At 36.9% G+C, this 16,237-nt stretch overlaps 1 protein-coding gene across 4 annotated transcripts in view; it reads right to left on the bottom strand.

Moving 5' to 3' along the window:
* Positions 1–966: 966 nt before the first annotated feature.
* The window catches only part of LOC113515350 (aminopeptidase N-like), a 32,081-nt gene continuing 16,810 nt past the window's right edge, over positions 967–16,237 (bottom strand). For all 4 annotated transcript variants that reach the window (XM_026899514.3, XM_026899516.3, XM_026899515.3 and 1 more), the window contains 12 exons: positions 15,455–15,610; positions 14,307–14,627; positions 13,524–13,707; positions 11,462–11,697; positions 10,760–10,940; positions 9,624–9,828; positions 8,831–9,105; positions 7,857–8,053; positions 7,340–7,507; positions 6,357–6,570; positions 5,474–5,621; positions 967–4,122 (listed from right to left, as the gene is read on the bottom strand). In XM_026899514.3, coding sequence (XP_026755315.2) covers positions 3,959–4,122; positions 5,474–5,621; positions 6,357–6,570; positions 7,340–7,507; positions 7,857–8,053; positions 8,831–9,105; positions 9,624–9,828; positions 10,760–10,940; positions 11,462–11,697; positions 13,524–13,707; positions 14,307–14,627; positions 15,455–15,610 — 2,449 coding nt within the window. In that variant the 3' untranslated portion in view covers positions 967–3,958. The remainder of the gene's footprint in view (positions 4,123–5,473; positions 5,622–6,356; positions 6,571–7,339; positions 7,508–7,856; positions 8,054–8,830; positions 9,106–9,623; positions 9,829–10,759; positions 10,941–11,461; positions 11,698–13,523; positions 13,708–14,306; positions 14,628–15,454; positions 15,611–16,237) is intronic.

The raw sequence follows: 16,237 nt of genomic DNA, 5'->3' as shown, positions 1-16,237 counted from the left end.
ATACGCGATTACGCGTATATGAATCTTTTATATTAATATGTACCGATTGGATCTGCGAATAAATTCTTAACCGCGAATATATTGGCAATTTTTTAATCCGCGAATAATAAAAATGCGTATAAAGGAAGCGTGAATAAGCGTTTTTACTGTATTTGAATCTTATAATAAATAATATGTATTTATTACGCCGTGTAGGTCCCAGTATAGAATAGTCCATCCCTTACTTTCTCGTGGGTGTCTTTATTTATCTGAAAGGATATATATACAGTTTAATTTGATAGAATTATTATCAAAATTGGTTTAGTAGTTTAGTTTTTAATTACAAATAATTAATTTGGTCACAATTATAGTTTTTTTTTTTGTGAGAAATAATCTTTAATTATCATACTTATATCCTAAAATAGCATATGGGTTTTTTTAAAAAGCCTGTTTTGTAAAGAACTTTTTATTTCAATATCAGCTCGATATTCTCATATGCCAATAATTCAACACTGAATATAGCTAAAAGTAATCTGCTGGTGTTTGTTTCGATTAGGAATTTCAGATTTTTAATTTAGATCTATTATATATAAGAAAGAACCAATGCAAGAGACCACTTCCAGATAGCATATCAAGATGAAACATATATTAGCTTTTAAGTTGCATCTTCAGGAACACAAGTTTCAAAATTACATTAATTTTTTTTTATACAACTTAGAATGGCATACAAGCTGACGGCCCACCTGATGGAAAGTGGTAACCGTCGCCTATAGACATGAGCAGTGCCGTGGACATAACAGAGTATACTGTTTCGCCCATGATACCCCCCATGCGTTGCCATTCCTGAGGACTCAGGTGTTATCCTCTGTACCCTGTAAATCCAATTTGGTGCAGCAGTTTTTGCAAGTGGACAATCTATAGATATGAAGATATAAATGGATAAAGGCGTAATGTCGTATTTTGGGATTATTGAATTGAAAAATCTAATATATTGCACACTTTATTAGTAACTTTAGAACAATTTTTACATAAAAAAAAAACAAAAAACAAAAGAAATTCTATTTCCTACATATAATCATGGTCTTATATTGAGAGTAACAAATATATAAGAATATGCAGATGCTCCTATTTATTTTCTATGCAATATATAAAACATTAAAAATCAATACTGTACATTAAATATTTGAAGTTACACAGTTGCAAAAACAAAATACATAGACTAAAAATGTAAGAAAAAAAAAAAAGAAGACAACAACAAAGATAAATATTCACATTACAGAGCTCCTGTCGTATTTTATAAATGTCAAATATCAATCACATTGTCTCCATTATTACGATAAGGTAATAATTATTAATCAACAGCATGAGAATTTGACCTATTTTAGTACGATTACGATACGAGATAAGAATGGCAACACAGCAAAATTTGTGTGTATAAAAGCCTGCGACTGAAGGACTTGTATCCATGGTCATGAATAAATAAAAAAAAAAAAAATGTATGTATAAAGAAATAATTATTAAAATGAAGTGTAGGTATGATTTCCTGTTATATTTTGACGTGTTACGTTTATTGATTAAATATTAAAAAAAAAAAAAAAAACTGCAAGAAATATAGTTCTCTTTGCAAACCTATTAATTTGCAGACTGCAAATTTATTAAGTTGTAATCCCTTAATACATTATGCTGACCCCAAATTGAGATAAGACTAGAAAGATACTAGTTATTTGATAGATTGAGGTTGTCGATTCGTTGTCTGTGGTCGTTTCTATTCTTATTATCACAGATTATATATAACATGGTAGAATTTAGGAATCCTATTTTAAAGATTTTTGAACATACTACATGATTATTATTGCTGTAAATATAATAATTTCTTTCTTTAATAGATTTAGAAAAAATATAATAAATAAAACTTTTAAAAGCTAAAGTTGCCATTCTTATTAAAAAGGAGTTTTTTTTTTTAAATACGATAGGTTATATTAAATAGTCACTTTAATGGCGCCATGATAAGGTTTGGCATGCTACTAGGACTAAGTCAGCGAATGCTGAAGAGTCAAATTCGTTGTCATTCGAAAATAGACTTTAACGGTTTAAGCATACGACTGAAATTGATTTAACAAAACAGAGCAACTATTTGCTGCAAAACGCTATAAATAAAGTAAAAAGTATAATAAAAGAAATAAGTTGTATAAAAGAGAGACGAAGAAACGAGAGAGACTCATCCAGTGAGGCTTTTTACTCGCAGATCACCACTTTACACTCCATTTATCGCTTTTCATTGCCACTTTTGCCTTGTTATTCACAAAAAAACTTCTATAAACTTAAATTTATAATATCTACTAAGGTTCTTAAAGAAAAAGGTAAATAATTTCAATAGTTAAATAGTTATTTGAATATGGGTCTGACATTTTCATGAACAAGGCAAATTTGCGTTGACTCTAAAAGGAACCCATGTTAATTCAGTTGATACTATCCTTACAACTAGAAATACAATTATAACTAGGAACATCTAATAATAAACGAGTCTATCTTAACTTATAGCTAAAATTTCTATATTATGGTCCATTTCTTTCTATCGATTTAAATTCGTAATTTTAAATAAAGTGCCATCTCACTAACAGTTAAATAGGTATATTGAAAAGTTATATATTTAATTCAGGGTATACTTTGTTCCCGATTTTATAAAGAGCCTAATTTTTTTTTCGTTGTTAAAAAATAATAAAGTTGTGAATGTAAAACACTTATCTAATAAAAGATAAAGACTGTAAATATATAACAGTAATAAAACCCAATTAGGAAAATAGAAACAATGCGTAAATTCCCGGAAATTATGTTTTTTAAAATTTATGTAGCAACAAATAGTAGTCATACCAGAAAAAAAAATACACTAATGTTGGTGTTGCCTGTAAAAAAAAAAAATCAGTTCCAAGAGTATCCGCAATATGGTTAAGTTTTTATTATCCTTTTTGAGTTTTAATATAATCTAATACAAATTTTGCAATCATTTACATCACCGAGTTGTATTAAAATGTTTTAAAATAAAGTTTATGGTAACTAGACAGTTTGTATAAAGTAACTGGCATATAAGGAAGACATATTAACAAAATAGAAAAAATACAGTAACGTCACTTACCAGAAAGGCATACAAATATTGTCTATGGACATCGAGTTATAGACAATATTGGTATTAGGAGAACACAATAAATTTAGAAAAGATTAACTTACATTAAAACAATTATTTACAAACATACTAAAAATATAAAAGTATTAAGTAGATGTTCAAATTTTACAAAATAATTGCGCTCTATTCCAATATGAAGTCCTTATTTCAACAGGTAATTTCAACTTTCTTATTTTGAAATAAGAATTTAAATATATGTTCAAATAGGATATCATATTTGAATTGGGGTAAATTCATATACACAAAGTTAGTTATCAATCCATCAATGTGTGCGTCGATCATGGACAGAGATTAGGCATTTTTGTAGACCGTAGTCCGAAGGGATATCGCACGTTTTTATTGTCACGATATAATAGGAGAAAAAAAAATGTATATAATATGTTAATCAAATTAACACTGATATCTACATTTGATTTTGTGTTGCAATTGTTAAATTTACAGCTGTTTTTGTTTTGTGTTACAAAAATAAAATAAGTTTGTGAGAAAAGATGTTAAACCCGAAAATGTTATAGATTAGTTTTTTTTTTTAATTTAGTGTACATTGATCGGCCCAGGCTCCACAAAATTCTGAAATGTTTCCTTTCATGATAGAACTCAGAATAGAGTCCAATTTGACAAAAAAAAATACACGCAAAGTAGATGTATCATATAAATCCATATCTGTGTTGCAATGTACAAGAACACAGTACAGTCAGCAACGTGAGTCGTTCACCAAATTACACAACATAAAAATATTATGTAACAATAACTTTCTTTGTCGTTCGATTTCTCCTGCTGACGGTACTGCGAAAGTTTTGATTATAGACTAGTGTGGTTCACTGGCATGGCGTTCGGTGGGTTGGCGATGGGTACATTTGTACTATTTAATATCACTTCGGTTATATTCAATCCGCCAGTCGTGTTGTTTGGAGTGTTTGAGGCGGGCGTGGTTGGCTCGTTTACAGGGGACGCTGTTAGTTTGTCTGCAAATAAAAAAAAAACGCTAGTTTAAACTCGTTTCCATGGATATCTCTATCTCACTCTCCTGTATAGTGTTCCATGACTGAAATACCATACTCTGGAGTTTCATTTTCAGAGACAATAACATTGCAATTTTCAGAAATGCAACGCATGTGTACGTACCATTCCTGAGGACTACGGTTATCTTTAAATGGATAATAATAGAATGGTTACCCCGCCTGCGCTAATCGTATACGCTAGCGGGGCACCAGTGAGAAATGAGAAGTGAGAATGAAAAGGTAGGTCAGTTAGCCTATTGTTATGAATCCACTTTGAGGACTATGGTGTAATGGCACCATATCCTGTAATTTAATTGCCATATCCTGCCTTTTAAATTGAAACAGCCATTTAAGCACAAAATTGCTCGGTGGCAGGTTAACTCTAAACCACTGGAGTTTTACTAAATTTTAGAGATACCTAAGCAGACTACAAAGGTTAAGAGTTTTGAATGTAACATACTAATAACATGTGTCACAAAATAATCCTATCCATCGGATGTGTCAATCGTTCAACAAAATTAGGGAAAAATTCGATATCTTGAATTTGGACCATAAATGTAATCAGTAATTTAATGTACATCTATAGAAGCGTTATAACGTTTACTTCTAACTTACTGTTAAATGATGTAAGGTTGGCAAACTGTGTATTGATAAATTTTTGTATTGTCTTCTTTTTAATGGCATGCTTATTTCCGTTTGCAAATTGTTATTATTGTAACAAATGAATAAATAAATAATAACCAGGAGCAAAAACTTAATCATTAGTAACACAGTGTTATTACTCGTGAAATTTTACATTATTCCCAAAGAAAGATAGATTGAAAAAGTAACAAAATAAGCATCTATATTAAATGGGAAAGAGTGTATAAACAAGAAAGTTTGGAGGTACTAGGTATTTATTTTCACTACATATTCGCCTGCGATGGCGGTTGACGGTAAAGAGAGCGGGAAACTAAAGCAATGTTGCCATTGCAATTTTGTCGTCTCCAACACTGACTTTACAGCTGGACACATGTTAGTAGTCAAAATTTTTTTTAAACAAAAAAATCATATTTTTTTGTTAGAATATTAAATAGGATACTAATGACTTCGACATCATCATCAACATATCAGCCTTTCACTGTACATTGCTGAATAAAGACCATCCCCTGGCAGGGTCTTGTTAGTAGTTGCAAAGCTTGACAGGTGAGTTAGAAACGGCAGTTATTGTTTGGTGATGTTTCAAGAGGGATACTGCCTATCCTTCAATCATTAAGTTCCTTTAGTCGCCTTTTATAACACAAATGGGAAAGGAAGGGGAAGACAGGATACGTACTGGTGACATAATCCTGGAACCAGCGGTTGATGTCAGCGGAGTAACGCTCGATCCAGTCGATGCGCAGTGTCGCCGTGTCGATCAACTTCTGCAGAGTCTGCGACATCGGCAACAACTCCTCTTTGTGCTCCATTGCAAACGATTTTAGCTGGAAAGTATTTCATAAAAAACATTTATTTTTCACGCACATGAAAAAAATGGCGGATGAAAATTGTGTAACTTTACAGAGGATCAATACATATATTCAATAAAATGTATCAATACATATAATAATAAATATCATACAGTTTAGTCAATTCTATTTCTACTTGGAACGCCATGTTTCGTGCTAAAAAACAGCACTGTAGCGTCTTATACGCTGCAGCGATATACTGAGCACGGACCTAGTTAAAACTACATTGCGGTACACAGGCGTACGAACGCACGCGCGCACGCACGCACACATAAACTCATGTACAAACTTGGTTTTATGTATTTTTTTTTATTTCTTTTATCTCGCTTTTTTGTATATCTGTATTTATTATAATTTGTGTACTTTAATGCAAATAAATTATTTATTTATCTATCTATACACATACACATACATGCACGCATACACTCTCATGTGCGTGCGTGTGTGTGTGTGTGTGTGTGTGTGTGTGTGTGTGTGTGTGTGTGTGTGTGTGTGCGTGCGTGCGTGCGTGCGTGCGTGCGTGCGTGCGTGCGTGCGTGCGTGCGTGCGTATTTGTAATCTTTTGGAGGAAACAATAAAGAGTATCTATCTATCTATCTATATAAGATCTATTTACTTGCAAAAATTGTTCACAGCGTTAAGTTCTAATAGGGTACTTAAAAATGAAAATAGTACATAATAAAGTGAAACGACATTGGTATGTAATGCGACCTGGTGGAGTTCGTCGGCGCTGGCTATGAAGCCGAAGGCGCCGCTGAGCGCGGCGGGCAGCATGAAGGGGTCGAGGCTGGCGAAGCGCGCGCGCACGCGGCGGAAGTGGCGCCGCAGCAGCGCCTGCGCGCGCCGCGTGCCCGCCGGCGCCTCCACCGACCACGCCGCGATCGCGTACTGCTTCGGGATCTCCGTCAGGCTCTTCTCCAGCAACCTGCGGCCAGTCCAACCGTGCACGTCAGGATAAACCGACTATCTTGTCAGGTGACGCCCTCTAGTGGCAAAGTTTCAATGGTTTTTTTTTTATACAACTTAGAATGGCAGACAAGCCGACGACCCACCTGATGGACAGTGGTAACCGTCGCCTATAGACATGAGCAGCACCGTGGACATAATAGAGTATACTATTTCTCAAATGATGCCCCCCATGCGTTGCCATTCCTGAGGACTCAGGTGTTATTCCTCTGTATCCAGTAAATTCACGCCATATCCCACCCTTCAAACCGAAACACAGCCATGCAAACATAGCTGCACTCTCTCTCTCTATATATATATCTTTGTAATGATCTTTCTGAACGGTTATGTAGATTAGGGTATGAAGTTTGCCAAATGTACATAAAATTTAACTGTGAAATAAAATTTAAATAAATAAAAAAAATGAGATATCATAAATGTAATAGCCCAGGTATAAAGGTGAAGAGGCGGAACACCTTGGGGATTTAGTTGGTAGAAGTCCAGCTCAATTTAAAGTGAGTCTCTAGGGATCTAAAGGGATCCACTTTTTTTTTTAAAAAAAGGATACTATTGCTGCTATTCTCGTTCTCACCTATCACCTTTCACTGGTGCTGGCGGGGCACCAGTGAAAGGTGATAGGTGAGAACGAGAATAGATCAGTTACCCCATCATGATGGATTCATAAGGAATTAACCACGATGGTTTCCAGAGCGTGACGGTCGTCTTGTATTATTATCAGTTACACTCACATAGTAATGAGTCCCTCATTGTTGGTGCTGGGCAGGTTGTTGATGATGATGCTCTTGACGGTGGGGTCGCTGGAGTTGAGGAACACGTTCCACAGGAACTCGAACTCCTCCCGCCCGCCGTGCTTCAGTACAATATTGTACACCAGAGAACGTAAGTAGCTTGGTATACTGTAGGCACACATGAACACATGTTATTGGACGCCTTTCTTTTTCGTTGCGTAAATGTGGTTCCGGGTTTGAATCCCGATTGGGAACTGAGCTTTCCTGAATTAAATTTCGATACCTGAATTAATTATATTACAATATCTATATAACTGATTTTGTAATTAATTATATAGATAGTCCTATAAATTATTCACCCCTATAAATTTACAATGGACGTTATTAAAATATTTTCGTTTATATTTTTTTTACTATATTTAAAAACTAGTTATTGCTACTGTATACATGCAATAAAAGCTATATTTAAGCGTTCATTGCAATATTTTGAGAATAAAGTTTGGATTTGAGAACTTACGGGTTATTGTTGATGTCCGTCCCATTTACCCATTTACTGAATTCATTCTTCGCCCATTGTAAACATCTAGGAGACTCGACATAGCACTCCCACATTACCAAATTCTCAATGAGGAAAGCCTCATTATCATTCTTCGGCTTATCCAGCCCATAATTCAGACGTTCCAGTTGAGTTTTTAATATTAGCCTCATATAATCCTGTAAAGAATATATAGTTCTTAATTTAAATAAAACCATAGATTGAAAAAATCATAGAGAATTAAAATTGTGCAGCAGTTTATCTATGGAATTGTAATTGCGCCCATCATAAGATATTAAAATCATATTACTTGTATGTACATCATAATTATACATAACATCACAATTACCAGAGGGAGACTTTGTATAAAAGTCGATTGCTTGGGTACCTCTGTTCTATTCGTGTTTCTACCGTGAAGCAGTTGTGTTTTCATGGCTATGTTTCAGTTTGAAGGGTGGGATATGGCGTAAATTTACTGGGTACAGAGGAATAACACCTGAGTCCTCAGGAATGGCAACGCATGGGGGGTATCATTTGCGAAACAGTATACATGGTACTGCTCATGTTTATAGGCGACGATTACCACTTTCAATCAGGTGGGCCGTCAGTTTGTTTGCCATTCTAAATTGTATAAAAAAAAATTAGTTGTTAATTATCCATTGCAGAACATTGACTATATGTAGCACATTTGTGATCATCACTCCATCTAGTGAGAAGTCCTTCTACACTGTATGTATACTAAATAATTTTTAAGATGTGAAAAATTTAAATTTTCCAAAAGCAGCGAGTAAAACTTTTATATAATGTGTATGAAATCAATATGAAATGAGACAATTGTTGAGTTTGTATCAATACTCTGATAAAGAATATGGGTACTTATGTGCTTTGGGAACAAGTCTTCTTTAGTTTGAGTAATCTTTAAAGTAACCAAAATTTCGATCAAATCACAGCTTTACCTGGAAATAAATATATCCTGAAGTCGCTTTCAAATTGTGCCTCAAGAATCCCATATTGTTCAAGAGGAGGTCCCACACAATCTTGGAGTCTTCTCCATCTATGACACACGTAGTTAGTCCCAGTGCATAGCTGTAGTTCAGCTGAGAGGCCTTGGCCAGGTTGAAAGCATCGTCAATTAGTTGGGCCTTAGCTATTGGTGAGTTCACGTGGCCAGATTTGAGTGCTTTATTGAGCAACTCCCAGTTCCTCTTATCGTAGTTCACACGGTAATACCCTGTTAATATTATAAAAAATATTAATAAATACCCTGTTTGGTCTCGGCATAGAATAGGCCACCTTTTCCTTTCCTGTGGGTGTCGTAAGAGGCGAATAAAGGAGGGCGAGGGATGGGCAGCAGCGTCCTTCTTAAAACGTTACTAAAAGCCTAACTGTGATTGCCAGGGGGGAAAGGGATTGTTAGTAATAGAGGCTGAGAATCCTATTGCTAGCAATATACTCAACCAGGTCGACATCCTCGCGGTTCTTCCTGGAAACTATCATGTTTAATTCCTGATGAATTCATCATGATGGGCTAACTGGCCTGTTTTCATTCTCACCTATCACCCTTCACTGGTGCTCCGCCAGCGTATCCCGTTAGCGCAGGCGGGGTTACCATACCGTTTTCATCCTTCAAAAAAACTGTGATTGCCAACCCGCCTGCCAAGTGTGGCAACTAATGGCAAAACTCCCCATATGGGGAAGACTTATGTCCAGCAGGGGACAGTTAACGGCTGAAATGTCGATGATACTAACCCACAGCGTCGACATTAACATACAAAGCTTGGCTCTGGTTAATAGGCAGCGTGAACGTTTTGGTGCGGTTGTTGAGCCATATCTTCGGTTTGGCAGTCCAATCGTCGCTCCTGCCGTCTTCGCTCAGCGTCGCGTAGCTGATGGGGATGTGCCATAACTGATCCACCATGCTTTGGTAGGGTTCTTTTGTACTTGTGAATAGTTTCTGTAAGTATAAACAATTATGATGGTGATGGATATGGTGAGTATAAAATGTGGAGGGGAGGTGTTTCTGGAATGTTTTATCATATTTCATCTGTTGGGTTCTCTTTGAGTGGTTTTCTCGCTGGTCGCTAAGACATTCTACAAACAAAACTGACGGCGTTTGATAAAACAAAATCACTAGGAGGAAGACCGAAAAAGAAGACGGACAATTTAGATACGAGAAATTTGGCTTTTTTATTTTAAATACTTAGACAAGGGCTGTCCAAACTAGATAGGATCTAGGGCCAATATAAATGACTAAATTAATTGGGAGCGCCGCAGTGTTTTGTGAATTTCGCCGATCTAGTAGTTTGCCCACGCATCTCTCTAGATTGAACCCAACCCACTTTGCTCTTTATCACCGATACCAACATTAAATACACATTTTTTTTTATGCAACTTAGAATGGCAAACAAGCTGACGGCGCACCTGATGGAATGTGGTAACTGTTGCCTATAGACATGATCAGTACTACGGATATAACAGGGTATACTGTGTCACCAATGATACGCCCATGCCTTGCCATTCCTGAGGACTACCTCTGTACTCTGTAAATTAACTGCCATAGCCTACCCTTCAAACTGAAACACAACTGCTTCACGAATATAGAAATACAAATCGGATAAAGGTACCCAAGCAAACGATTTTATACACATACAAAATTCGGTGCAAATTATTATAAATATATCTCTAATTACTAAAACCAATTGCCACAACCTGATCCATCTTGAAAACCATCAAAACTGACCTGATCATACAGATAGCACACATCATTGAATTCTCATTTTAAATAAAAACTCTGATGGCTAAAAGAACATTGCTCAAGAGCGAAATCATGAAGAAATCATTACAAACATTCCCCTCTGCCAATTCCTTACGAGGAGCGTACTGACCTGCTGAAATTCCACCTCTCCTGTGTCGTAGTTGCGCAGCACGTTGACGACCGGGTAGCCGGCCTGCCTCGTCCAGCTGTTCATGAACTGCACCAGCGACAGCTTCTCGAACTCCGGCAGGCCGGCCGCCGCCTCCGACATGCTCTCCCATAGATCATTCTCTTCGGCGTTGGTGTACTTCCTATGGTGTATAAAAAACAAGTGCTCCTGATGTAGTTACAATAATTGCATCTTGAATGCCTAAGATCGGGGGGAAAGGGATTGTTAGTAATGGAGACTGAGAATCCCATTGCTAGCAATATACCCAACCAGGTCGACCTCGTCGCGGTTCCCCCTGGAAACTATCATGGTTAATTCCTGACGAATTCATCATGATGGGCTAACTGGCCTGTTTTCATTCTCATCTATCACCCTTCACTGGTGCTCCGCCAGCGTATCCCGTTAGCGCGGGCGGGGTTACCATACCATTTTCAAAAAACCCATCAAAAAAAAAATGCCTAAGATCAATTAGTTTTTTACAGACTCAGGTGTTATTCCTCTGTACCCAGTAAATTCACGCCAAAATGTTTCACGATATGTTTTATTGTTGAAATATATATATATATATATATATCATATATTTGGATATCATATATTATTTTCGTGTGTCTACATCAACTTTTACATAGGTTTTGATATATGTTAGGTAAAAAAAGGACTTACCAATTATTAAGGTACAGCATCAGTCCCTTATGGAACAAGTCCTCAGAGATGGTGTGGTTGAGCATTCGGATCAGATTGCTGCCTTTGGTGTACGATATTTCATCAAACTTCTGCGATATCTCCGATGCGTCGATGACTTTACGCGAGACTGGCGATGTGTTCTTGAGTGCGTCGGACCTAAGCAGGTCCATTTTGTCCCGAGTCAGGGTCTCCAGCATGTTCCAATTTGGTTCAATCTGAAACATATCGTTTTTTTCTTCATCAACTTTTTTTCCAGAATGAATTTGGAATGATTAATAATAATAATAATAAGTTTTGTCGGTGAACGGTCTTATCCCAACTAGTCTGGAACAACATCTCAGACGGTTGGGATTCCGAGGCGGCTCACTTCCGGGAAAGATGCAGAAAGCGGTGCTCTTAGATATTGCCCGTATTGTATGCCGGTTTCTCTTCCTGGGCCCTGAACCCTGGCCGACTGTGCTTCTGCCGGGGTGATCCCGTGAAATCCTAGTGAATTTGTGTAAATAATAATAATAAATTTATTTGCATTAAATAGGGTAGGTATCGGTGGCCTTATATTACAAAAAGTTTTGAGCCTATTTAGCCATTACAGAATAGCATGCCAATTCACCTGATGGAAAGTGGTAACCGTCGCCGACAGACATCCTCAGCCTCAACCTCGCCATCGACAGGGAGTTCACCCTCATACCTTACAGCCCAAATGGTCGGGTACAACGCGGTTTCAGAGATGTTTTCTCCCACGAACACTCAGGTTATGGAATGAGCTCTCTGCCGAGGTTTTCCCAAGAGACTAAAGGGTTCTTCAAAAAGGGGGTAAGGAGATTTCTTCAGGGTCGGCAACGCGCGCGTAATACCCCTGGTATTGCAGGCGTTCATAGGCTACGGTAACCGCTTACAATCAGGTGGGCAGTATGCTTGTTTGCCACCTCAGTGGTATAAAAACAAAAGACCTGAACTGCATTATCGACAATATATTGAGGATGTTAATGGTACCTCTCATGGATTGGCATGGTATTCTTGAGAACTCCATTCTTATTCATGTAACCTTAACATAGTTATTGTTATTGTTGGAAAGATGCACATACTTAATTGATGAATTTTAAAACATTAGATCTCGAATCCTTTGAACATAGAGTGAATAAGCAATTTTAATATATAGTACATATACTATGCCTTACTAATAACATTTGTTATTTTGTATTTTGGACACTTATTATTGGTTATTTTGTTGCTTTATACTATTGCTGTTGTATTGTAAAGTTGTTACTTATAAAAAATATTCAACACAATGTAGTATTGTTGCGTATAAATTAAATTGAATTATGCAGGCATACCTGCTTGGGAGTAAAATGAGTGAGATAGAGGTGAGAATAGAATAGAATTTTATTGCTAACTGTGTACATACATATAGCAGTAACTATTGCTTTGGATTTGACATCAGTATCAACAATTATACCCTATCGGGCATGCAACAATTTAAGAACAGGTAATTAGCTAGCAATTATATTAACATCGTAACATTCAAATACTATTACCATTACTTGGTTACAAATAAATATGAAATATTCGACAGAGGTGAGAAGTGAGATAGACCTTTGCAAATTATTTTTGCATATAGTATTCTTTTTATAAAAAAAAAAAAGGTTATATATTCTAATAGATATGCAACCGATTTTTATACATCGTTTACTCCCTACCGCCACCTATCGAGTTGATTAATCTTTGAAGTTGGAGCCAACAATGCACATATATAGCGCGTTTCAGAGATGTTTCCACGAACTCTCGGGTTATGAAATGAGCTCCTGTTGAGGTTTTTCTAAGAGACTACAGCATGGGGTTCTTAAAAGAAAGGGTATAGAGGTATTGCAGGTATTCATAGGCTATGATAACCGCTTACCATCAGGTAGGTTGTATGCTTTTTCCACTTTTTTAGTAGTATAAAAAAACATATATATAATTTTATTTAAGTCGGTCGAGCGGTTTCTTTGATTGGCGTGAACGAACATCGTGATATGAGATTTTTATACAAGACACAACTCACGTGATCGACGCCGACGTACTCGACGTAGGTGGCGAAGCCCTCGTTGAGCCAGAGGTCGGTCCACCAGCGCATGGTGACGAGGTTACCGAACCACTGGTGCGCCAGCTCGTGGGCGATGTCGATGGCCACGTTCTGCCGGTCGCGGGGCACGCCTTCCTTCTCGTCGAATAGTAACGTCGTCTCTCTGAAGTGGAAAAGAGACGGAGAGATGTATGTTAATTACTCTTTTAACCTAGACAGTGAGGAAGTTAGGTTGAAGATATGTTTACTTTTTTTTCTTAATTTTGATGTACATTATCTTTTGCCAATTCTTCTGAGTATGAAATATCGAATATGAAAATTCATGATAAATTCTTAAACCACTTGAAATGGTAATCATTATCATGCCATTAACAGTAATTCGCTGGTGAAGTTATGATCTTTTCTGAGGCATGATACTCAGCACGATCTTCATTTCTTTCTTTGCAGTAACAGTTCTCCTGTTCGCTCAGTAACAGTACAGAGAGAAATTATATGGTCGAAGGAAGTGATAAATCAAAAAGAAGAAATTTTTATTTCAAGAGTTGGCTGCATTATACCAACTCATAAAGTGCTTTTTCATGCTAGGAGAAATTACTTATTTCTTTATAATCTACCAATCCAAATAACGAAAATCTGGCTCATCTTGTATCCCTCACATGAAGGTTCTTTTTTAATGGATGAAAATGGAATGGCAACCCTGCCTGCGCTATTGCTATACGCTGGCGGGCAGACCACATAATGGTTAGGTAAAATAATACTTACCTAAATGTAATCAAGCCCCAATTTTCCATAGCACCACTCGAGAAATCCGGTATCGCGATCAAATCCAACTTATCCAGTGCATATGGTACTCCAAAAAGGTCTTCATAATAGTCCAAGAGTCTGGGAGTAATGTTGATGGCATATTTAGCATTATCTATCAGTTCTGGCCTGGTCCAAACTCTGATCGGTTTGGTTATGTTGTCTTTGCTTACGTAACTTGTTTCAAGTGATTTGAAGTCAGATAGTACGTAAGCAACGAGATATGTGGACATGTTGACAGATCTGTCGAAGTGAGTCCACTGCCATCCGGGTCGATCAGGTCTGTAAAGATAGATGTTAAAAGAAGTTGTTAAAAACTATGTCCTAAATTCAAATACGAGAAAAATTTAAGAATTGTCACATCCATATTGTTTGCTTAGTCCTCAAATTAGGATACCTGTGTTATGAGGAGCTAGGCAATCAAAACTTAGGAATACGATAAAGAATAGCTAAACTCAAGCTAATTTAAAAAAAGTTCGTTTCATAAAATGGCTTGATGCATAATCAGATTAGACCGTCATAGGTGACGGTTACCACTTTCCATCAGGTGGGCCGTCAGCTTGTTTGCCATTCTAAGTTGTATAAAAAAAATATTAATTCATAACTTTGTTTTTATAAGTAAGAATAGAGGCCGTGTGGTCACGGTATAGAAGAGGCCACCCTTTCCTCTCCCATAGGTGTCGTACGAGGCGACTAAGGGAGCGCAAGGGATAGGAAGTAGCGTCCCTCTTAAAATATCGCTAAAGCCCAGCTGCGGTTGTCAATCCACCTGCCAAGCGTGGCAACTACTGGCAAAACTCCCCTTATGGGGAAGGCTTATGTTCAGCGGTGGACAGTTAAAGGCTGATATGATGAAATTGGATGCATGATCCTGGCACAGAATGGGTCACCTACTCATTTCTAGTGAGTATTGTAAGACGCGACTAAGATAATTAAATAGTCCAGGAATGGTCAGCAGTATCCTCCTTAAAAAATCACCAAATCCTAACTGCAGTTGCCAAGCCTGCTGAACATGGCAACTACCGGCAAAGCCCTCTTTATGAAGGAAGCTTGTGTGAAGCAGTAGACAGTTGCACTGCAGATATAATAATAAATGGGATGTCACTTACATTGCTTCTTCAGTAGCTACTTTCATATTGGACAATGCAGTAATGTTTGTTGGATGTGCAATACTTATTTCGAATTTTGCTTTAAATGCTGGTTCATCGAAACAGGGGAACGCAGCTCTGGCTGATGTTGGCTCAAATTGGGTTACACCTAATTTTCTGAAACATTATTTTATTTTAGACAAGCTTTTACCTGTAACTTCATCCTTGTGATCAGGATAATGTTCATTGACTTAGCCTTTATCCTTCTTTCTCGCATACATTAATTATCGGTCAGTTGCTTGGGTACCTCTGTCCCATTTGTGTTTGCATGGCTGTGGTGTGCTTTTGGTTTGAAGGGTGTGATATGGCGTGAGTTTACAGGGTACAGAGGAATAAAACGTGAGTCCTCAAGAATGGCAATGCATGGGGGTGTATCATGGGTGAAACAGTATACTCTGTTATGTCCATGGTACTGCTCATGTCTATAGGCGACGGTTACCACTTTCCATCAGGTGGGCCATCAGCTCTCAGTAGTTCTCAGTAGTATAATAAAAAAAATTACATCAAAGTCATAATGATTGGTTAAACAGTTACGGCACCGAGAGGTAACAAACAAACAAATTTACTTTCTCATTTATAATATTAGTAAAGACTATAAAAGTGACACATATTTACACCCTCCCAGTGAAAGTAACATAATTAAAGATTGTGTTCCACAAAAAAAAAACTTTAATTGTGGCCAAACCAGTTATTTTGATTCAAAATTTAAACCACTGAACCGATTTTGATGAAATTTTTATGGGA

This window comes from Galleria mellonella, unplaced genomic scaffold (genome assembly GCF_026898425.1).
Source record: "Galleria mellonella isolate WM207_F2 unplaced genomic scaffold, CSIRO_AGI_GalMel_v1 utg37, whole genome shotgun sequence".
NCBI classification, from domain to species: domain Eukaryota; kingdom Metazoa; phylum Arthropoda; class Insecta; order Lepidoptera; family Pyralidae; genus Galleria; species Galleria mellonella.
The sequence above is the reverse complement of the archived record's forward strand: the minus strand, read 5'-3'. Positions and strand labels throughout refer to the sequence as shown.